The 25,459-nt window shown below is 39.9% G+C and overlaps 1 protein-coding gene across 2 annotated transcripts in view; it reads left to right on the top strand.

Moving 5' to 3' along the window:
- Positions 1–25,459, top strand: part of ino80 (INO80 complex ATPase subunit) — a 232,643-nt gene that overhangs the window by 152,195 nt on the left and 54,989 nt on the right. For both annotated transcript variants that reach the window (XM_059952871.1, XM_059952861.1), the window contains exon 27: positions 15,985–16,112. In XM_059952871.1, coding sequence (XP_059808854.1) covers positions 15,985–16,112 — 128 coding nt within the window. The remainder of the gene's footprint in view (positions 1–15,984; positions 16,113–25,459) is intronic.

Below are 25,459 nucleotides of genomic sequence, written 5' to 3'. Positions count from 1 at the left end.
CCAGTTTGTCACCTTCAGCTGCCATTCATTCACCTGGCTGAAATCATTCTGGTGCTGAATTTTTTTTGCCTTAAATCTTTATTAGTTTCATCTACATTTCAGGTTTATCAATGGGAACCCACCTGAATCCAAGCTCTGTAGAACATTCACGAGGAAAGCTGCAGATGCTGGAAATTCAAACAACAACACACACAAAATGCTGGTAGAACACAGCAGGCCAGGCAGCATCTATAGGGAGAAGGGATGTCGACGTTTCGGGCCGAGACCCTTCGTCAGGACTAACTGAAAGGAAAGATAGTAAGAGATTTGAAAGTAGTGGGGGGAGGGGGAAATGCAAAATGATAGGAGAAGACCGGAGGGGGTGGGATGAGGCTAAGAGCTGGAAAGGTGATTGGCAAAAGTGATACAGAGCTGGAGAAGGTAAAGGATCATGGGACGGGAGGCCTCAGAAGAAAGAAAGTTGGGGGGGGGGGAGCACCAGAGGGAGATGGAGAACAGGCAAACAACTAAATATGTCAGGGCCTCCTCCATTGTCAAAATGAATCCAAACTCAGGTTGGAGGAACAACACCTTATATACCGCTGGGTAACCTGATGGCATGAACATTGACTTCTCTAACTTCCATTAATGCCCCTCCTCCCCTTCTTACCCCATCCCTGACATATTTAGTTGTTTGCCTGTTCTCCATCTCCCTCTGGTGCTCCTCCCCCCCCCCCCCTTTCTTTCTCCTGAGGCCTCCCGTCCCATGATCCTTTCCCTTCTCCAGCTCTGTATCACTTTCGCCAGTCACCTTTCCAGTTCTTAGCTTCATCCCACCCCCTCCGGTCTTCTCCTATCATTTTGCATTTCCCCCTCCCCCCACTACTTTCAAATCTCTTACTATCTTTCCTTTCGGTTCGTCCTGACGAAGGGTCTCGGCCCGAAACGTCGACATCGCTTCTCCCTATAGATGCTGCCTGGCCTGCTGTGTTCTACCAGCATTTTGTGTGTGTTGTTCTCTGTTGAACATTGCTTGTTTGACTCTTAATTGGCTCCCATCACCTCAACTTTTATCTGCTACCTGGTCTTGTCTACAGAGCTCAAAAGGTTTTATCGTCTTCATTGCTAAGTTTCACCTTGCTGTCACTTCCGTGTGGTTCACTTGACTCTTTTACTTTTTTCAACTTAACATTCTCCATTTTGGGGAATTAGTCAGCTCCATCTTAGATATCAGACTCTGTAGCATCTAAGGCATCTTCAAGGAGTGGCACCTCAGAAAGCCAGTGTCCATCGTTAAGGACCCCCATCACCCAGGTCATGCCTTCTTCCCATTGTTACTGTCAGAAAGAAGGTACAGAAGTCTGAAGGCACACGACAATTCAAGAACAGCTTCATCCCCTCTGGCATCCAATTCCTGATTGGATATTGAACCCATGAACACTACCTGAATTTTAATGTATATTATTTCTGTTTCTGTACTATTTTAATCTATTTGATATAGATATATGTATATATGCTTCTATTTATTTATTTTTTCTTTCTATATTATCATTTATTGCATTGTACTGCTGCTGCTAAGTTAACAAATTTCACAACACATGCCGGTGAAAATAAATCTGATTCTGAAGTTGGCGACCAAAATTCATCACAGACCCTTAAACCCATAGCTGGTTTAGTTACACTTCAGCTCATCCTGCTTCCTGCAGTGATTCTGTCTTGTTCTTCTGATTTCTGTGTCTCCATTGCATCTGTCTCTGCCACCATCTACAAGTGCCTCTCGTGCATTTTTCTTCTCCAAACTAGGTCCCTCACAGTTGAGCAGACTGTCCATTCCATCTATTCCCAATGGCCACTCATTTCAATTTGAATTCCTACTGCAACGAGGAGGCCACACTCAGATTGGAGCAGCAATACCTTGTATTCCATCTGGGTAGCCTCCAATATGATGGCAAGAACACAATTTTACTTTTATTTTTTCCTAACTTCCAGTAAAATTCCCCCCACCTCCTTTCTTTTTCCATACCCCATTATGATTCCCTCTCACACCTTCTCACCTGCTCATCACCTCCCTCTGTGCCCCTCTTCCTTTCCTTTCTTCCCTGGTCCACTGTCCCCTTCTGAGATTCCTTCTTCAGCCATTCTTCCACCTATCACCTCCAAGCTTCTTACTACAACTCCTCCCTGCTCCTACCCATCTTCTCCTTCAACAATCAGCGGTCAGCTATACTCTTTGTTTCCCCCCTCCCACTGCTGCCTTATTCTGTCTTCTGCCCTCTGCCTCCCCCACTTTATTTTCTAGTCCTGATAAAAGGTCATAGCCTGAAAGATCAACTATTTATTCTCACCCGTAGATGTTGTCTGGCTTGCTGAGTTTCTCTAGTTTCTTGTGTGTATTCTGTTATCTGAATTTGTGGTCTCACAATTTCTAATCAGAATTTGGTTCTTTTCTACTTTATGGCTCTCCACACAACACAGGTTGCTTTCCCATAATTTTCAGAATCTCTAATGTGATGCCACTATCTCCCAACACATTTCAGACTCCCATTTCTACACTACAAGGATACTGTATTCCTCCCTGGCATGTTCTTCCATTTTTACCAATACTCATTCACCTTCTCATGCTGTTTCCCTGCGCAGCAGCAGTTAATGCCCCTGATTTTTACTGCTTCCAATTAAGTATATTTCCATCAGTACCCTACACTGGAGAAACTAAACAGATTAGCTGACTGATTTGCAGCCAACTCTATTCAATTCACAATAGCGATCCTGAGTTCAGTTTTATTGCTCATTAAATTTCCATCTCACTTGCATTCAAGCTCTTGCCTTTGGCTTTGCCCCTATTCCAATGATGCTGAAAGGAAGCTTGAAGAACAATATCTTACCGCCCTTTTGGCACATTAGACTTAAAAGCTCATCATTAAATATTCCATTTCGCTGAATACAGTTCTATAGTCTTGTAAATCATATTTCCAGCAGAAGTTTCTTGTTCTATTATCTTTTCCTTAGCTTTCTCATCCTCTTTTATCAGTCACTTGTGTCATTCATTCTCTCTGAGGATTTGCACCACTCAGGCACAGATTTTCTCTTGTTCTCCTTGCCTCCTTGTTTAATTTCCAGTATTTCCCATTTCTGACAATAGCTCATTGACTTCAAACATTAACACTTTTCTCACCTGCAGATGCTATTGAATGAACTGAGTATATCAGCATTTTTTTTTGTCTTGGGCACGAACAACACCTGCATTTTTGTTGGCTAAGTGAAGTAATCCATGTTCCAAGCCTACCTGTCACCATCCTCCAACTCTTCCTTTGCAATTGCCTCCTGCACCTGTGTGGAACTTGGCAATTTCACCAAATTCACTTGGACCATTTTTAACAATCCAGAGAATGAGTCTCAACCCACAATATCAACGTCAGTCCTGATGAAGGGTCTCAGCCCGAAGTGTCGACAGTTCTTCTCCCTCTAGATGCTGCCTGGCCTGCTGTGTTCCACCAGCATTTTGTGTGTGTTGCCACAACATCAACTGTCCTTTTCCCTCTACGGGTGCTGCCTGACTTGCTGACTTTCTCCAGCTTTTTTTTTAAGTACAGCATTTGGGTCATTTTACAGGAGATCCTAGAAAGCATAAGAACATTGAACGAAGTGTGTTCATTTGGTTCCTTCCAAAGATTCAATGTGAAGAATTTTCTTTTGTAGTGATGGCTTTTCGTCATATGGATGCCAAGAATTTTTTTTAAAAATAGACAGCATTGGTTGAACATCACATATTTTGAAAAATGTTATCTGATACACTTGAGTATCAGTGTAGATATTTTTGAATGAAATTAACTTTCAATTTAGAGTACAGCTGGAGAAGCAATGGGTGCCAAGCCAAAATGGACTGTGCTACTTTGCCAAGAAAGATGGTGGGGATACAGTCATAATAGCCTTAGTAATGCTAGTTTAATCATTTTCAATGAGAAGTATGCCATTATTTATAAAATATGCATGGCACTACTTCTGAGTGTTATCTGCTGTGTAGTTCAGAGGTTGCTTGTGTAAATTCTGGCCACATAGTTCAGTGCCATTGGAATCTGGAGAACACTTTTTTGAGTAAACTTCTTAAGGAACCCTGGTTGAATTTCCCCTACCACCACATAATCCAAAGCAAGACTAATTGAAGCATCTGAGAGTTGCCCCTTCTGGGGTCAGTGAACAACACAGGATGATTAGGATAAAGATTGTATCTCAGTCCAGATAGCAGGAGGTGACCGTCAGACCGTCAGTTTCTCTAGGTAGCTATAAAAGACAAAGTTTGCTGTTGTGAATTGAACAAAAATTTGTGTTTGTTTTAGATAAAAGACAGTAAATGATAAACAATGTAATTGTTCTCAGCTGCTCAAGAATGCCTAGATAGAGGGGAAAAAGTACTTGGAGCATGCTGGTGCTGGCTGATAGTCTCACAAAAACAGTTCTGAAGGAAAAATTGCTTAAGCACGCCATCTGTGAGGTCCAGGCTGTGGAGCTGGAGCAAAGGGACAGGAAAGAAATGTTTGTGTTTCTTTGCCAGCCTGCATTGACAGGAAGTACAAGCAAGTAATTGATTGTGAGATTAATGCTCCAGTCATCCTGAATGAAACTCCATACATATGACCAATAACAAAATCCTTCAACAGACCCACTGCCTTCTTCAGTCCATATGGGAACCCTTGTTCATTAAATGCCCGTGCACGTGATTTGAACATTAAGTAACAAAAGGAATGAGTGAACCTGGAAGTTGTGATTGTGCAACACTGAGTTTTACTTTTGATGATGCAGTAAAGTTCAAATTGTAGAACTAAGCTGGTGTTAGAGACTGCATTGAATCCATTGAAAAGATTTCTCAAAGTCCATCCCATATTCACTTGATAAACTTGGATGGCACAGTGACACTGTTCGTAAAGCCACTGCATCACAGTGCCAGGGGCTTGTGTTCAATCCTACCTTGGGTACTGAATGCATGGAGTTTGCATGTTATTTCTGTGATTTCCCCAGGTGCTGCTGTTTCCTTCAACATTTCAAAAATGTGTAGCCACTTCAGAGTGTAGCTGAGCGGAATGGGAAACAGGAGAGCTGATGAGAATTGGGCAGAATAAAAAAAAATTAATGTAAATGGGTGCTTCATGTTTGTGGACTTGTGAACCAAAGAGCCTGTGTCTCTGCTCCATGATTCGATGAAAATCTGTCAGCAGCAATATTTTGATTACTGTGGTGTGGATCTGCTTCTGCAAACACAAAGAAATAGAATCTGCCACAATCACACCATATATTGAAAGGCATCACAATGACAATTATTTACCATACAGTAAGTATCCTTTTCTATGTTATTTTGAAGTCAATATTTTGTAAGTCAATATATAGAGGGTCTACTCAGAAGGGTGCAATATTGGACCTTGGAGAGCAAGGCAGGGCAAGCAACTGAAGTTGCAGTCAGGGGGTACTTAGGCTCTAGTGATCTTTGTTTTTAAGATAGTGGTGGAAAATGATAAGTCAGGTCCCCAGATTACTGTTCTAGGTTGGAGCAGGGCTACCTTTGGGGGCATTAGACAGGATCTAGCAGAGGTAGATTGTGTGACTGTTTAAAAGGAATAAATGGCAAATAGTGGCTTGTTGCATGGGTTAGTGTTGAGACCCTTAATATTTGTCATTTGAATGGAGATGTGTAAGGCTTAATTAGTACCTTTGCAGATGACATGACGTTGGGATGTGTTGATAGTGGAGTAGGTTATTATGGATGCAAGGTGATCTTGATTATTTAGGGCTGAGTGACAAACAGATTTCAATGCAAATAAGTGTGAGGTGATGTCTTTTTGAAAAGTCAAGGCAGCGCCTATGAATGGTAGGGAGCTAGGAAGTATAATTGACAGAAGAACCTAGGAGTACTTTTGCATAGTTCATTGAAAGCATGCCACAATGTGGTGAAAAGAGGGTTTAGCATGCTGACCTTCATCAGCTGGCGCTGAATCAGGACATTACATTGCACTTGTACAAGTCAGTGGTGAGGCTGCACTTGGGAGTGCTGCTCTTCAGGTACCTTTTAAAACACTGCCAATACTGAAATCTGAAAGGCAATTCCATTTAAGAAATTCCAAAACATCTGCATCTGCAACTGAAGTGGCTTCTGAAGAGTAGCTTATTTGTAATATGAGAAACACATCAGCCAATTCAAACATTGCAAAACCCCCACATGCAACAGTATGGTCACACACCAGATAACTTATTTCAGTGTTGTTGGGAACAGTTTTTCACCTAAATACAACCCAAATTCCTTCTATAAACAAAACCATTTGAATACACCTTGAGATCTTGCAGTGTTCTATCTGACCGCTGCACTTTACTCCACTTATGTCCATCTTAATTAGCGATGCGTGCAGTTTTCTCATTTGCCTGGACGTTGAGTTTCATCTGGTTGCTTTGATTCCTCCTGAGTCCCAATGATGTTGGTTGGTAGGTTAATTGATAACAATAATATTACCTCTAGTGTTGAATGGTAGAGTGGGGGGGGGGGGTAGAAAGTAGAATGGATGAGAATGTGAAGAGATTAAAAATGTATGTGCAATTGAAATAAATTGGTGGGCCTGTTTCCTTGCTGTATATCTGAATGTCTCTGTGGCAGATCCTGTTGAGTTTTAGTTGATGATGACTATGGAGTGTTGTTGGTGGGAAAATCAGCGAGGTATTATTGAAATATCAAGGCTGGGTGGTTAGACTTTTGTTGGGCAATGGTCATTATCTTTTGTGATGTGAATGTTACTTGAATCATATCATCCAAGCCTGAATCTTTGTCCAGGTCTTGTTACATGTACTCTTCCATTGTCGCTGAGATGTTGCAAATTAAATCCCATTATCTGTAAAATCTTCACTTCTGACTTCGGAAGGAAGGTGGCAATCATTGTGACATTGGGTGCAGTACCTGTATGTGTTATCAGTCATAATATAATAATGTGCTGCAGTATTATGTGAGAACAAGTCAATATACTGAAAGTGGAACATGCTGAATTTGGAGCATTTGTGATGCTATTTTCTAGGCCTGGCATGATGTCCATAAAACTGGCTCTATTTTCTTTCGGGCAGTGCCTTTAGAAGACAGGTGACCCCAGCCATTATAAATACTCTTCAAAGATCGTCTGCTGACATCAGTGGCCACATAATTAGGACTTGTGATATGCACCAGCTGCTCAGAGAAAGGCAATTGTAAACTACTTCTGGACAAAAATTTGCCAGGAACTATCATAGTTGCCCACGTCATACAACACAGTGTATAATAATGATTTTCTTTTAACTTAGCTTTTTGGAATGGAATGATGCACAAGTGAAAAATCAATTATGAAACTCGTTTCCTAAGGGAGATTGGGGTCTGGTTATTAATGTTACAGAGTGGTGCTGAATATAACTGTGGCTGTGACTGGTTTTAACCTCTACCCTTCGAGTTATCAGCAGTTTCTATCTTTATGAATGGGAAGTCTGAATAATTACTGTTTGTCACAGACAGGGTTAAAAGGCAGAAATTGATCTGTTTACGTGGCATATTGCACCACTACTACCCTCTCAGAGGACCAGCAGTCTACAGTAAATACTTCCTGCACAGTTTCCCCTCGTGTTGTCTCACAGCCATGCAGTCTGTGTCGCTGTTGAGTTTATTCACTTCCCACACTGATTTCCATATGCTTGACAACTAGCTGTGGCACATCTGAGAGCACTGGTAATTCTGTAACAGGATAGAAGCCAGTAAATGCTTGGCCAAATACAGGAAGTGGTTGGCTGTTGCCCAAACCCATTTCTCCTGCCTGAGCCGGTTTAAACCCTGACAAAACCCTTTTGACTTCAGATATTGTACTCAAGGTGAAAGCTGTTAGTCTTGGGGAATGGAAGAAGCACTATTCAAACAAGCATTCACAGGGCAGCTGCAGTACAGCTTAAACACACAAAACAAGGTTCCTTTGCAGGTGCTAGTTCCTTAAATGTATGTACTTAATATCAGTGACAAAATTAGAACATCTGGTTAGTAATATAATGGACAGGATGGCAGAAGTTAAAGGCAGCTTCTCACAACCATCTTCCCAAGGGCAAAGGTAACCTTTGTTTCATGATAACAACAAAATGAATTGAAGGAGTCTGTACTTTGTGAATGTAGTTGATGGTGTTCAAACTTGATTTGTAGTTGGAGGAACTAATACTTTTAGTTTTATGAACAGACAGATTTGGAAACCTGGAGGTTTTGTACATCAAACTGTTGAACTTTATATCAACTTTTGGGGATGGATTTGCAATAGGCCTGTGTGATAATCATCTCTTTTGCCAATCAGAGGACCTCTGATTTGGGGGAGCTTTGTTGCTGGTCGTGTTGCGATCAGGGCAAAGCTATTGCAGCTTGGGGTGTGGGAGTTTAATTTCAACGTCCTCTGTAAGGAATCTCTACTTATGCTCCATGGAATGCGTGGCATTTCCCCAGTGTTAGTTTTGTAACTTCAAAACATTAAACTAATTGGAAGAAAAACAAGGGAATCCAAAATGCACGTCTACTTCGTTTTTACGTTAAGTGAAGCACAGACATATCACGTGGTAGCTTCATGATGTATATAATTCTCTTAATTTTATATAGAACCCGTAATGAATTATTTAAACAACAAAGAATGTTTAATCAAACAATATATTTACACTATTACTCAAATACTACTGAAATATTAAATGTATAGCACCTAGGTGTTCTTTATTTCTCCCACAGTCTAAAGAGGTTAATTGATCTTTGTCACGTGATTGGGTTATTGTTTAACCAGGGTTGTTGGGGCGGTGCAGCTTGAAGGCCCGGAAGCTATTTTGTTTAGCTGCTTCACCAAATTTTAAATAAATAAATGTGTATTTCTTAATTAAACCAGTTTCAAGTTTAATTGTTACTCAGCTGTACGTATGTATACAGCTAAATGAAGCAGCACTCCTCGAGAGCCAAGGTGCAAAACACAGTTACAAAAAGAATAATAGCATGAGTCCATGATTGGCATGGCCTGAAGATTAATGGTGCATGGGATGTTGTTCTGGAGACAACATTCAACAGTAAGAACAAATATGGAACAGTTCCTGATCTTGCTCTGGGTCAGTTGCAGACAAACACAATACTGCTTGTCTTCCATGGAGTGAACACTGGAGAGTAGCACTGATGGGAGAACCAGCCTGCAGGGGCCGCCCCTCAGTCCAGCATGGATTGCAGATTGCCTGTCGTCTATTTAAATAACCCATGCCACCTCTGATGCAAGGAAGTTGGTCATCAGAGGGTTAATCTTTAGATTGGTTGTGATGTACTCTGCTTGTCTTCTAATGATGTTGCGCAGTTTGTGCAAATCTGACTTTGTAAGGGGTTTCTTCTGTAGTTTAGCTGAGTCAGGGAGGTGAAGCATGTACACGGCCATGACAGGAGACTACAACCCTCTGGAAAATGTTGTTCCTTTCAGGCCAGAGAGACTGAAAGGCTCTGCTTTTCCTCAGCACAAAGTATTGTTCTTAGTATAAAAGTGTAATGCTTTGCACATAGAATGTTTTCAAATGAAAATTGACTTAGCTTCATTTTACTTAAATTCTCCTGTTACTCTTTCTCTGACCACTTCAAAGCAGAAAATCAGCTATGTCCTACTAAGTTCTTTACTCTAGTCTTCTGCCAGCAAACAAACCAGGAAACTCACCTCTTGAGTTTCCTTCTGTTGTGGAAATGAGTTATAGAGCAGTGCACATCTGGGCCAAACCATCTCCTATTTCCCTTCCCAGCTCCCATCTAAATATAAAATGCAAACAGGAAAAATGAATCGCTAGGTTCACAAACATAACTGACCTTTCTCTGACGTGTTTCATTGGATATTTTTACGGTTCAAAACCTCCTGTGTTCTTCACTGAAATATCCTGTCATGTTTAATGTTCATCTGTGATATCTGGACTTAATGTTTGACCTTTTAAAGGGTTACACTTTCACAAATCGATGAACATTATCACTATACAGATGACAAATAAGGACAAATTAATAAAGCACATCTCTCATATTACTCCCATCTACTTCATGGAAGTATTGTTGAAGCAGCAGTGACTGTCCACAGTGAGATCCAACAGACAATAAATATACAGTGTTCCCAATTTTCTATGATGATGCTTGGATAAGGCATGTCATTTTTAAGAGGTATGGAGAAGAATGGAAAAGGAAGTATTTATTGTCCATTCCAAATTGGTCTCTCGGGTAGTGGTCAGCCATCTTGATCTCTTTGATGTTATTCCAGGATTTTAACTTGGTAGCTATGAAAGAATGGTCTTGCTGTATGTTCCCAAGTGAACTTGTAGTAAATTTGAGGAAAACAATGTAGGTAGTAATGTCTGTACGCTGGTCTTTCTGGAAAAGAAGCTATGACTTTAATGCATTACATCTTATGATGCACACTGTACCACAGGTACAGGAATGTTTTGGTGGAATGAGTTCCAAACAAATATCCTAGATGCTATGAAGCTTTCGGACTGTTGAGTGCAACCTCAATGTCCAAGTAAGTGAAGTGTATTCCTTTATGCTGCTGAATTATGCTTTGGAAAGTCACAGTTATTTCATTGTGGAATGTCCCATCTATCTGTCGCCTTGTATTTTTTTTAGTGTAGCGGTTGCTCCAGTTATTTGCCTGATTGTGGAAGGATTTCTTAATACTAATTCCATTTTTATGTCCAGGAATGCTGATTCAGTTCTGTTTTACTTGCTTCTTTTGTATATGAATGTTGGGTCAAGATGATGCTCAGTTCTTCCAAGTAGTTGTGATGTCTTCTAGAATTGTTTCTGGTATGTTCTCTGATCTTTGTCTGCTGAAATGGGCTTCTGTAGCTCTCCACTGTAGTACTGAGATAGTTACATTATGTGTTCAACGACGAGTGTTGGATTTGTATCTACAGGTGGCCAGAGTCAGCACCAATGAAAGTTAAAAGAGGATAGTCAGGCTGTCCTTTTCATGCTTTACCTGAGCTCCATCACAGGTTACAGTGAAATGTTACATTTGGATCTATTGTTTATTGGCTTGTATGAACAGTATGCAAGATGAGCTTTTCAGTGTACCTTGGTACAGGTGACAGTATTAAACCAATTCCAATTTTGAATAGTAAAATAGCAATGACCTGTTTCCCTTAATTAAGAGCAAAAAAAAAAGGATAGATGATTTAAAGTAACTTTAGAAGGTTGCAGAAGAAAGTTGCGGCGGGGGGGGGGGGGGAGGGGGGAGGAGGAGATGGAAGAGTCTTTTGCCCGGAGTGTAGTGAAGGTCTGGAAATGACTGCCTGAAAGGATAATAGAGTTAGCAAACTTCATCCCCTTAAAAATAGGGGCTGTCACCTACGGGGTGCATTTTCCTCTGTATAAAGAGCAGCCATACTTCAGAGGTAGTTCATCAGCTTTGCAGTACATTTGCGATACTATGAGGATATGGAGAATGCTTTGTAAATTCAGGCCTAGCATGATAAAATTTGATTGTTATTGCAAGGCAGACTTATAATAAATTAGAGTTGACCAAAAATCCAACATTATTGGTGTAGTTCCTTGTACTAATTGTTTTTTTTTGAGTTACTGGTCCTCTATTCATTTCACTCATGAGGTTAAAAGTGATGCAGGGTATAAAGTGATAAGTTATTGGTGTTAAAAATGAGGGATCTTGCTATAAAGTACATGGATGGATCTGTACCTCAACACCAGAGACTCCGGTTCAAACCTGATCTCTGGTGCTGTGTGTGTGGAGTTTGCATGTTCTTCTGATGACCATGTGGGTTTTTTTGATGCTCTAGTTTCTTCCCACATGCTAATGATATGGAAGTAGTAGGTTAATTGGGTCGTTGTTAATGATCTTTGTTAATTGTTTTATAATGTATCTGAGTTGATGAGTACATAGGGAAAGCTTTAAAAATGGGATTCATGTAGGATTAACATAAATGGGTGTTTGATAGACAGCACTGACTCAGTACAGCAAAGAGCTTATTCCTGTCCTGTATCTCGACGACTGACTTTTGAGTTCTGCTATTTGAAATTGCCCTGAGTACATGACAAGAAATTAAGTTTGGAATTGAAAAGTCAAGGGTTACTTTCTTTTTCATTCTCAAAATCTGCAAATTGACCCCCTTATCCCCAATGTGAGGTAAGCAGCATTAAGTAGAACTTCAATTTTCCTTCCCCAGCCCCTTTCTATAGTTAATTTTCTATATTGTTGTTAATTTTCCTACAGTATAAACATTTAGTGATTTGTGATTTGTAGTGCATCAATTCATGTTTCCAGCCCTCTTCTGTACCTGGGGAAGTGAGCCTGTTGATATGAAGTGTACCTAGACAATATGATGTGAACGTAGTTCTTACTGGTGATAATCCTGTCGCTTATACTCAACAATCCTGCCATCCTACCTGTCTTACCCACCACATCATATATTTAATACTCAAAGGCAACACGAGTGAATCTGCAGATGCTGGAAATAAATAAAAAACACAAAATGCTGGCAGAACCCAGCAGGCCAGACAGCATCTATGGGAGGAGGTAATAATGACATTTCGGGCCGAAACCCTTCATCAGGAGTGAAGTAACATGGGATGGTCGACAGACAGGCACCACTTCACCTGTGAGTCAACTGGGGTGATATACTGTATCCGGTGCTCCCGATGTGGCCATTTATACACTGGGGAGACCTGCCGCAGACTGGGAGACCGTTTCGCCGAACACCGGCGCTCAGTCCTCCAGAAGTGGCGGGATCTCCCTGTGGCCACACATTTCAATTCCACAGACCACTCCCACTCCGACATGTCTGTCCATGGCCTCCTCTACCGTCAAGATGAGGCCACACGCAGGTCGATGGAGCAATACCTTAACACCCGCCTAGGTAGCCTCCTTCCTGCCGGCATGAACATCCAACTCACTGACCCCCGTTGATACCCCTGCCCCCCACCCTTACCCCCATCCCTATCTATTATTTTAGTCTGGTTCTCTTTCTCTCTCTTTTTTTCCCCTCCTCACTATAATCTCTCCCCCCAGCCCTACCTTTCTTTCCCTTTTATTTCCCATAAATCTCCACCTTCCCCCTAGCCCATTTCCCTCCAGCCTATCACTTCCCAGCTCTCTATCCCTACCCTCACTTCTTATCCCCCCCTTTACCATCCCATGTTACTTCACTCCTGATGAAGGGTTTCGGCCCGAAACGTCGTTATTACCTCCTCCCATAGATGCTGTCTGGTCTGCTGAGTTCTGCCAGCATTTTGTGTTTTTTATTTAATAATCAAGTTCATTTTATTGTTATTTAACCATATGCATGTATGCTGCCAAGTGAAACAAATGTTCCTCCAGACCAAGCTGCACAACTATAACTCACACATAACACAATAAGTAATACTACCACAAAAAATTCACAAACAATAAGATGCATATATGATACAAGTTCAAAAATAATATAATAATAATAATAATAATGATAATAATAATAATAATGATAATAATAATAATATAATGATACTGGCTCTCAATGTTCAACTATTTTAAGAGATTTGTATTGAGAATGATAAGTAGTTTGAATACTTGCTTTTGCACACAGAAGTCAGATGGCTCTCCAAAGGAAACTGTCTGAGATGCTTTTTTGTGCTTTTGGAAACTTATAAAATTCTTTGAAGTGACAATGCTTCATTCAGTGATCAACACAAGAACATTAGGCATGATTTGTCAGAATTATTTGCAAAGTTTAATTAAATCAGTCTTCAATTGCAAGGAAATGATGTTAATCTTATCAAAGTCAAATCAGTTGTCTCCATATTTCTGTCCAAGTTAACCTTATTTATGTGAATTATTGGTAACTTTTTCCTAATTCTGAGCTTCTCTGAGTTGGAAGAGAAGGAATAAATACCAGATGATCTTCAAGTAAAATGTGCCTATCTCTGTGATCTGCATAATGACAATGTCAGAGAGATTTTAGGATCTGCTCTCAATCCAAATTCCAGATTGGGTAAAAAATCAACTCCTGAACACTTGTGGTGAGGAATTAACAGGAAGGATGGAGGAAGAATTGATCTCACTACAAAATGACTTGCAGCTGAAGCCAAGGTTCAAAAAAATCATATCAAGACTTTTGGTTGCAGAACAAAATCTCTGAATGCAATCCTGCACTGAGGGAGGAAAAATCAATATATTACTTATTCCCTTTCCAACATCATATTTAGTACAATCACCCAACTTCTTTCAAGGCAACGAAACAGACTCCAAATTATTAAATACGGGGATCTAAGACTCCTGATGTCACTGCACCAAGCCCATCCATCTCATTGAAAGGTGAAAAAGCAATGACATAGTGAATAGTTGGATTACTAATGTTGGCTCTAAATTGTTCAAAAATTGTTTTACTATAATTAAAGAATTGATTTTGTTCATAGCTTTAAAGGGTTTTGAATAATTTTGCAATTATTTGTCGCTGCTCAGAAGTTGCGATTCCTATTTTCATTCACTGCATTGTAAATCAGTTTTTTATAGTTTTTATGTAATGGCTGGTAAGGAAGAGGAGGCACTCTCTCTATATGGCTATACATATGTGTGTGTGTATATAATATCCATGATAGTTGCTATTTTTGACATAATTTGATAATTATTTCTGCTTTTAGTTAACTAAGTAGGTGTTATGCTTGTGCTTTTGTAGATAGTTACTTTATTGATCCCAAAGGAAATTACCGTGTCACAGTAGTGATGCAAGTGTGCAGATATAAATACTATAAAAGAGTAGAAAGAATAAGAACAAGTTACCACGGTTTAACAGGAGGGGATCATCCCTGGCTATAGGTTGACTCATTATAGAGCCTAATGGTTGAGGGTAAGAATGACCTTGTATAGCGCTCTTTGGAGGAGCGCAGTTGTCTGTCTAAAATTGCTCCTCTGTTCAGCCAAGGTGACATGCAGAGGGTGAGAAACTTCATCCAGAATTTGCAGGATTTTTTGTAGGGTCCTGCGTTCTGCCACAGCCTCTGGTGTATACAGTTTTACTTGTATGCTTTATATACATGCGGAGTAAAAACCTTCACGTTACATCTGTCTAAATGCGCAATTTATAATAAATAGTATGTACAACAGGACAGTCAATAAAACATAGAAATACAATTGTATCAGCACAAGTTAATCTGTCTGATGGCTTGGTGAAAGGAGCTGTTCCGGAGCCTTTTGGTCCTGGCTTTTATGCTGCAGTACTGTTTCCAGATGTTAACAGTTGGAACAGAGTGAATACTCCAAAACCAGAGCCAACCTTTCTAATCAGTTTATTGAGCCTGTTGGCATCACCCATGTTGATGCCATTGTCCCAGCACACCACCACATAGAAGATTGTACTGGCAACACAGAGTGGCAGAACATGTGAAGGAGAGGCCTGCATCTTCCAAAGGACCTTGGTTTCCTCAGGAAGTAAAGGTGACTTCTGCACTTGTACCCAGCCTGTGATGGTGCTCCACTCAAGTCTGTCATCTGGTGCAACCCCTGGTGCTTGCAGGTCTTTACCATCTCTTTTGTCAAAATGGTGTAAGCTGAATCATCTGCAGCTCAACATCGGTAAGAAAGTCCTCCACCAGGGTCTTGTATTCATCCTGCTTTTATAGCTGAGTGTAGGATGTTAGCAGGCAGTAACAGTCCATTAACAGAGTCGGTTTTTCTAGCATCTTTAGTGATAATCAGAAGATGGCCTTCATCACATAGTTAATGCAAAAGCTATAGAGGGGAAATTCCACATGTACTATGCAGCATATTAAGATCCAGTGACTTTTGATAGGAGTTAAATTTGATTTGTGGCCACACTTAAGATTAGATATGATGCTTTAGGCAAATAATTTGGTGAAGATTAGTTGTGCGTATTCATACTGTATGATTAGTAGTTCTACCCCATGAAGTTGCACCCCATTGAGAACTAGTGCCTCAAGAGAGAATTAGGGTGAAAGAGGGGAGAATGAATTCCTAAAAACTTCAGTAACTTAATTCTCTATTTCAGACAAAGAAAGCCTGATTACAGACAGTGGGAAGCTGCATACTCTTGACATCCTCCTGACACGCCTGAAATCTCAGGGTCATCGTGTGCTCATTTACTCCCAGATGACACGGATGATTGATCTACTGGAGGTGAGTAACTTGGTTACTGTTAGATTACAAAAGGATACTAAACTGAATTAAATGAATCCCTTAGTGTTATTTACAGTAAAGGCTAGCCCTTTAAAACATGATCATTGTGTAGAGATCATGCAAGCTGAACATTTTGGGGTATTTGGAAGTAACACATTGTTACAAAATGGGGATTCCATTTTGATTTGAGTGCATAAAATTTAGTTGACTTTATTCCGATTTAGTTTTATAATAATTTTGGCAGAACAATGCATTGGTAGTTGGACAGTTTTGAAATCCCCAAAGCAGTAATGCTGAAAATCCCAATGGAGACATTGTTTTGAAAAGAGAAATGTTGCATGAACAATTATTTGCAGAAGCATTTTTCTTACATGAATGTTGAAGAGTGCATTCTTGGATCACAGATAAAGTAAGTGCTCAGTTCATTTGCAAGAATTTAATGACATAAAGAAACAAATATCTTCAAGCCCACTCAACCCTCCACCCCAAGTCCTTCTCATCTTTCTATGTTGTTAACTTTTCTCAGATACTGTTGTCCTACTGACTATTCCCAGTGTTTATTTATTTGTTTCTCACTCAGTATTTGTGTGCTCAGTGTTTGGCAACTGGGTAAAGTTTCTACTGTGATTTGGTGAAGAAATTGAAATAATTTGCGGCTTGTTTGATTTCCAAGTGTTCATAGATGGTAGATTGGTCTCCCTACGTTCCAGCATCCTTTTGCCCCTGATACATGAGAATTGACTTGAGACCTGTGAGACAGGTCTCAAGTCCACCAATCCACATTTTGAGCAGGTCTGCTTCAGGGGGCAAATGATGATTTGCACTGAATGTTGTCACAGGAGGGCTAGAGGTTGGTTCAGGATTGATGGGATAGCTGTCATGATGTGTCTATGTATCTACACTGGAGATTCTGTGATTGATCTTGTTCTTACTGAGTAGATTTCAAGAATGATGTTTGAGTACATAAAGCTGGGTTCCTCCGGGTACAAATGGTGAAGGATGAGTAATTTGAGTGGATCTGTTGTATGGCAACTAGGAGAATATATTTTATGATGGTGCAGTTCCATATCAGGAGAGCAGAGCAGTTATTCTGTTGAGAAGGGTAACGAATCGTGAAGGATTTTCTGATCATGTGTGGTCTTCCCACCCACTGGATTCTTGATCAGTTCTCAGCATGAAGTTGGTATTAGTTATGATGCCACCTCCTGTTTTGACAAGACTTAAACTGATCAAGTATTAATACAGTCGGCCCTCCTTATCCGCGGGGGATTGGTTCCAGGCCCCTCGCAGATACCAAAATTCGCTGATGCTCAAGTCCCTATTCAACCTGTCTCAATATGATGGACCTTAGGACCCAGTGGAATCCCAGACTTTATTAAATCTGTCTCAGTGCGGTAGACATTAAGACCCGGTGGCAGAGATCTGAATCCGCAGTGTTTCTGTTTGTGAAAATCATGAACAGTATTGAAAATAAAGTGGAAATAATAAAGCGGTCAGAAAGAAAGACCATCGGTCATTGGAAAAGCGTTGGGCTACGCCAGTGAACGATTGGAACAATTTTAAAGGATAAAGTGAGAAAGGCTCTGCCCGGATGAAAGCTACAATTATTACTAATCAACGCAGTGGTTTAATTATTGGGCTTTGGGCTTTGATCCTCCACATCAACCTGGCACGGTGGAGAGCGCACTCGGAAGCGGTCTGTCCAGAGAACTTCCGTTCCCAAGCTGGCGCTGAAGCATACGTTCTTAAGTGTTTTATATGCATAGAAAGGTAAAATATATACTGTATACTAAGACAAATGTTTGACTAACTGACGCTAAATAATACTGGATGTACCTGTTCTGACTTAATTAGTAAGAGAACTTCCAATTTTTTTCGATCCCGATCCATGATAACCCTCACGCATCCTCCTGCATGCTTTAAATCATCTCTAGATTACTTTGTACCTAATACAATGTAAATGCTATGTAAAATGGTGGTTATACTGCATTGTTTAGGGAATAATGACAAGAAAAAAAAAGTCTGCACATGCTCGAACAACAAGTGCTGGAAGAGCACTTCTGGGTATTTGTGGATAAGGAGGGCCAACTGTACAGTACTTTCTTTCAGTGTGTCACTAGATGGATGTCGCACTCCTTGGGTGTGATCACTGCATGATCATACAATGTAATGTGTGTCTTTATAGCAATTAAAACAATCACATAGTATGCACTTTTCGATTGGTCCACTTCCAGTGATGCTAATTTGTTAGATACTCCAAACGTAAATCAAATTATACAGCAATGGATCACTACATAACGGAGCAAACTGTCTTGGTTTCATGGCTTGTAACAAAATTGTTTGCATACTGCTATCTCCCTGATTGAGAAATAGTTTTTTGTACACATGCATAAATCTCTACCCAGGACCATCTCCCCCCGCCCCTTATTCCTGATTTCTATATGACCATTTTTCCATCCTGTACATGTACTCCCATGCCCGTGGCTTCCACCACCCACAAATTAGTGCATCTGTCTTCCACTCCAAGAGACTGAACTCCATCTTTTCTTTCCAGCAACCTTCAACCCCTTTCAGTCTCTTTCAAAACCCTTGTGATCACTGTCAAGAGACGTATCTTGTGTTCTTCACCTGTCCGCCTGTTTTCCCTCTCCTAGTCTATTTGTTCTAATTGTGCTCCTGCATTTTTGCCTTCACTTGCGCACTGTTCAACCCTGTGTCTTGTTTCCTGCATGACGTTAGCCCATGCTTCCACCTACCCATCTATAGACAGTAAAATCTGGAAATCGAAATATTAGTTGTAAAAGGGCCTTACTCCTTCTCAAGCTCTATTGGATATTTGTTGATAAATTGAGTACTATAGCATGGCACATATGAAACTGGTGTACTCAATAAATCCATTAAAAATGCCTAGGTTACGTTTACAAGGGTAATTGAATTTTTAATATTTTTCTAAGTGAGAATTAATGTTGGGGGACTTCCTGATGATAATTTTTAAAAGAATTTCTTCAGCTTTTTATAATTGTTAAATTCCTTTTTAATATTTAATTTTTAAAATTTTTATTTTGCTTTGTTTCATATGTCTTTCAAATGTTTTTTTAAAATTTGATTTGGCTTTAAATTAATTGTTCTAACTGAGCATGACTGGTGTTTAGAAAACTGTGCTCTTTGTGTTAGCTCGGGAGAGAATAGCACTGTTGACACTTTCACATCAGTCTTGATTCAGATCTTCCTGCCATTTATCTCACTAACATATCCACTATCACAATTTTGATTCAGTAAGAATATTTCTTTCTGGTTAAGGAGGTGCATCATTCTGTGTGTTGATCTCCTCACAGGATTCTGTGCTGAGATGTTTGATTTCCAGTACAAAATTTCATTTTAAGAACATCACTGTGGTTCTATGTCTGATGACTAGTATTGGATATCAATGTGTTCTGTCCCACTGAGCTGCTTTAACCTTATAACATTTGTACGAGGGCTGTATAGTATAATCATTCAACACTGTCAGTCTGGTTCTGGAAATTCTGTTGAAAATGAAGGCCACAGGAAGCACTTTACAAAGCAATGCAGCTCTTTTTTTCTCCCCACCTCCTGCTCCACCGCACCCAATTATTTGTGCACAGAAGTTATTCTTTGCATCTATCTCTTTCTCTCTTTTGTGTATGCCCTTTCTCCTTCTGTGCTCCTGGTGGTGGGGGTGGGGGGAGGGGAAGTTGCTGGGGTCAACAGTGGTATGAGTAAACTTGAAACCAAAATTGGGATCCAAAATATGGGCTAGGTGTTGTTAGAACAGTGATCAGAGTGATCAGTTTGACAAGACAAAATTTGAATTTAGTTTCCTGTGCTGTCTTTAAACTTATTAGACTTAGTATGCTGTTTCTTTTAAACATGCTGAGAAAAAATGATTATGCCACTGTGAAATATGTCAAAGTGAAATTAAACTTTATTGTGGTAATAGGAAAAATGTCCAGTAGTCTTAAAAAAAATTGCTCACTACCAAAGTCCCAATGATGTTGGATTATAAGGCAATAAAACAGGAATAGAATTAGACCATTGAGTCTGCTCTGCCATTCAACATTGGCTAATTTATTCTTCCTCTCTACCTCATTCTCCTGCCTTCTCCCCATACCCTTTAACACCTTTTTTAATTACTCCACTTTAAATATACCCAGTAATTTGGCCTTCACAGCTGCATGTGGCATGAGTTACTCAGACTCACAGGTTACTCTGGCAAAATAAATTCTTCCTCATTTTTGTTCTAAAGGGATGTACTATTCTGAGACTGTGCCTCTAATTCTAGGGTCCCCACTATAAGAAAAATTCTCTGTACATCCATTCTAGATCTTTTCAGTATTTGTCAGGTTTCAATGAGCTCCACTCTCATTCTTCTAAACTCTTGTGAGTACAGGGCCAGAGCCGACAAACACTCCTCATATGTTAATCTTTCATTTTTAGAATCATTTTCTTGAAATCAAAGCTGCTCACAGTACTAGAAGTGCAGTCTGACCAGTGCCTTATAAAGTCTCAGCATTACATCTTTGCTTTTATATTCTAGTCTTATGGAAATGAATGTTAATATTGCATTTTCCTTCTCACTACTGACTCAACCTGCAAGTTGACCTTTAGGGAATCCAGCACAAGGATTCTTAATTCCCTTTGCACTTCAGGTTTCAGAATTCTCACCTCATATAAAAAATAGTTAATCTTTATTCTTTCTACCAAAGTGCAAGACCATACACCTCCCTACACTGTATTCAGACTGCCACTTTGTTGCCCATTCTCAAGTCCTTCTGCAAACTCCCTGCTTCCACAACACTGCCTGCCCCTCCACCTATCTTTGAATCATATGCAAACTTGGCTGCAAACACATCAGTTCTGTCATTTATATCATTAACTTATGATGTGAAAATTAGTGGATCCAACACCAATCCCTGCAGAACACCAGTAGTCACTGGTAGCCAACCAGAAAAGGTTCCCTTTATTTCCACCCCTTGCCTCCTGCCAGTCATACTACCCATGCTAGTATCATTCCCATAATACTATGGGCTGTTGTTTATCAGCTTCACGTGTGTCATCTTGTCTAAAAGCCTTTTTGCAAATCCAAGTTAAAAACATCTACTGGTTCATATTTTTCTATTTTGCTTGCTATTTCCTCAAAAATTCCAACAGATTTGTCAGGTAAGATTTCTCCTTAAGGAAACCATGCTGACTTTGGCCTACCGTCGGCCCTTCTTATCCATGACTTCCGCATCTGCGAATTCAACCAATCATGAATCGAGAAAACCCGGAAATGCTCTTCCAGCACTTGTTGTTCGAGCATGTACAGACCTTTTTCCTTGTCATTATTCCCTAAACAATGCAGTATAATAACTAGTTTACTTAGCATTTACATTGTATTAGGTATTATAAGTAACCTAGAGATAATTTAAAGTATACGGGAGGATGTGCATCGGTTATCATGGATCAGGTTTGAAAAAAATCAGAAGTTTTCTTACTAAGTAAGTCGAAACAGGTATATCTGGTTTTTTTTAGCATTGGTTAGTCAAATGTTTGTCTTAGTATATAGTATATATTTTACCTTTCTATGCATATAAAACACTTAAGAACACTTAAGTTTCAGTGCCAGGCTCAGAAGTTCCTTAGTTCGATACAGTGACAGACCACTTCCGAGTGCGCTCTCCATTTGTGGAGGATCAAAAGCTCAAAACCCAATAATTAAACCACTGTGTTGCTTAGTAATAATTGGAGCTTTCATCGGGGCAGGGCCTTTCTCACTTTTTCCTTTAAAATTGTTCCGATCATTGACCGACGTAGCCTAACGCTTTTACAATGACCAATGGCATTTCACCTCTTTCGATCGCTTTATTATTTCAACTCTATTTTCAATTGTGATCGTGATTATTTTCATGAACAGAAACACTGCGGATTCAGAGCTCCGCCGCCAGATCCCAATGTCCACCGCACTGAAACACGTTAAATAAGGTCTGGGCTTCCGCTAGGTCCTAAGGTCCACCAGATTGAGACAGGTTGAATAAGGGACTTGAGCATCCGCGTTTTTTGGGTCCTGGAACCAATCCTTTGCGGATAAGGAGGGCCGACTGTATTTTATCATGTACTTCCAAGTATCCTGAAACCTCATCCTTAACACCTTGCCAACCATTGAAGTCAGGCTAAGTGGCCTGTCATTTCCTGTCTCTTGTCTCTCCTTAAGGAGTGGGGTGACATTCATGATTTTCCGATTCTCTGGAATCATTCCAGAATCTAGTGATTCTTGAAAGATCAATCATGCCTCCATCACCTCTTCAGCTCCCTCCTTCAGAACCCTGTGGTATAATCTATCCGGTCTAGGTGGCTTATCTACTTTCAGACCTTCAGGTTTGTAAGCACCTTTTCCTTTGTAATTATGACTATACTCACCTCTGCCCCTTTACATTTGAATTTCAGGCATGCTGTTTGTGTCTTCCGCAGTGAAGGCTGACTCAAAATACTATTCAGCTTGTCCTACATTTCCTTTGTTTCGATGTCCATTCTTGCCTCTCTTTTATTCTTCATAAATCTGAAAAAAAATCTTTCAGTATCATCTTTATTGGCTGATTTATCTTTATATTTCATCTTTATCATTGTATTTTTAAATTGTCCTGGTTTTTAAAAGCATCCCTATCCTCTAACTCTTTTTTGTTATACCGTATGCCCCCTCTTTTGCTTTTATGCTGTCTTAGATTTCACTTGCTAGCCACATTTACCTTATTAGAATGCTGCTGCCTCTTTGAGATGATTCTGCAACTTCCAAATTACTCCCAGAAACTCCAACCATTGCAGCGCTGTTATCATCACTGCTTGTGTCTCCTTCTAATAATTTTTGGTCAGTTCTTCTCTTATGCCTCTTTGCTCAACTGTAATACCGATATATCTGATCTTAGCTTCTCCTTCTCAAACTGCAGGCTGAATTGTACTTCATGGTTACTAAGGGTTCCTTTACTTTAAGCTGGTTCATTACGTAACATCCAGTCTAGAATTGCATTTCCCTAGTGGGCTCATCCACAAGCTGCTCTAAAAAGCCATCTTGTAGCCATCTTCTTGGGATTCCAAGAAGAATTCCAAATTCCTTCCTTTGGGATCCAACACCAACCTGATTTTTTTCCAATTTACCTGCAATTAAAATACATCATGATCAATGCAACACAGCCCTTTTAGCACGCCTTTTCTGTCTTTTGTAATTTGCTGCCCACATCCTGGCTACTGTTTGGAGGCCTGTATATAACTCCCACCTGAGAGTTTTTAGCCTTGCACTTTAATTCTGCCATCAAAGATTCAACATCTTTTGATCCTGTGTTACTTTCTAAGAATTTATTTTTCACCAATAGAGCTACCTCTTCCCCCTCTGCCCACCTGTCTGTCCTTTTGATTCAGTGTGTACTCTTTGATATTAAACTCCAAGTTCAAACCTTAATGAAGTTATATACATAAGCTTTGGTTTTTGGTTTTAATGTAATCTTTAGATTGGTCACTCATTCTGGATTGTGTCATTAAGAATGTTGTATTTGTGTATTTCTCAGTAACAAACAGGAAAAGTCTCTGAGCTGCACTAGGCAGGAACAAGCTGTTTGTGGAAAGATCCTGAGCCCACAGTCACTCCTCATGACTCCAGTGATTGATTGTTGGAGCAAGGGGGTTTGCACATCTTGAATATATCCAAACCATCTGCGGGCATCAATTCAAGTGACTGAACAAGCTCATTTGGAAAACTTACACCTCTTGTAAGAAACAGCAAGAGTGCATTGTGCCTCAAAGTATGTCTGGAAGGGAATGATTACATGTGTTTCCTCTGGTCTTGCAGTTCTCTTTATAATTTTAATCAAAATATTTTTAAATGTGTTCATTCAAACTATACCTTAGTTTATAGCTGCACATGTTCATATTGAGCTTATCAGTAAGGTGCAAGTATAGATAACAACATCAACATAAACACTAAGTTCAATGAAGTACAAGTTTTGAGGCCGTTTTTGTTAAAAGACAATGTAGCTTGTATGCATTCATAGTCTGATCCAATATGCTATCTTCATACTGATCTGGTGTAGAGACTGATGCTGATGTACAGCCACAGAAAGCAGTTATATTCGGGCACTGCGGATATCATAACATCTTTGAATCTATGTCCATTTATGAACTGGAACTCAACTAAAACTCCGTCCTATTTGCCAGTAACCACTGTGCTCACAGATCTGCTTTGGCTCCCATTCCAGCAAAGCCTTCTTTAAACTTTCTGTCCTTTACTCCAGATTTCTGTGTGGCCTTGCTCCAGAACCATCTCCAGTTTTACTAAGAGCCTTCAGACTACCAATTCAGGTCTGTGCAGCACTGCTCCTCTGCTCCACCCATTATAACCATCTCTTCAGAATCTCTTGAATTCTACCCCCCACCTCCCCACAAGACCTTATCTGCAACTTCTTTCTCCATTTAAGAAGTTCCTTTTAAAACTTTTGGTTTGATATAATTTCTATTATATAGCGTACTGTCACATATTATCAAACAATTTACAATGAGAAATGTTTATGTTGAAGGCGTTCTGTGAATATGATTATTTAAAGGCCTTAAACTCAGGGTAGAAAAATTGTATATTTTTTCCCCTGTTGGCAATAGCCACTGAGTTGCCAAATAATGAAGTAATTGTTAAAAAGAAATGCCAAACTTTGTGGTTATTAAGAGTTATGAGATAATAATTAGACTGAATTTAGAAGTGCATTATCGCAATGGAAAGGAACAATTGTAAAACCTAAAATAATTGCATCATTCTGTATCAGAACAAGGTATTACTATCAATAAGATTGTTGTTACATTTTCTATCCCAACTGTTGGAATCTAGCCAGCAGCATAATAGGATCAGTGCTTATGCAGCAAGTTTCAGTAAAAACAGGCAAGATTCATGCTCTTATCATAGGATTCTGGATGCACCCTAGCTTCTCTCCTGCTTGTCAAAGAAAATAACTTTGAAATAACATAAGCTCACCTGGAGGTGTCCTACATTAGAATAACGGTTAGTGCTACACTGGACTAACCTCAGGGCATTAGAGTTCAGTGCCTTTGTACATCCTCCCTGTGGAATTTGTGGGTTTTCTCCAGGTTATCCTGTTTCTTCCCACAGTCCAAAAACCTACCAGGTAGGTTAATTGGTTGTTGTAAATTGTCCCATGATTAGGTTGAGGCTAATTGGGGTTATGGGGTTGTTGGGCACTATGGCTCAAAGGACCTACTGGGCACTGTATCACTAAATAAATAGTCTAAAGTTAGTAGGTAGCAAGTGTTATCTCTGATAACAATTCAATGTGATGAATAATGCAACAACATCT

The sequence above is a fragment of the Hypanus sabinus genome, chromosome 2 (genome assembly GCF_030144855.1).
Source record: "Hypanus sabinus isolate sHypSab1 chromosome 2, sHypSab1.hap1, whole genome shotgun sequence".
In the NCBI taxonomy this organism is placed as follows: Eukaryota; Metazoa; Chordata; class Chondrichthyes; order Myliobatiformes; family Dasyatidae; genus Hypanus; species Hypanus sabinus.
The sequence above is the reverse complement of the archived record's forward strand: the minus strand, read 5'-3'. Positions and strand labels throughout refer to the sequence as shown.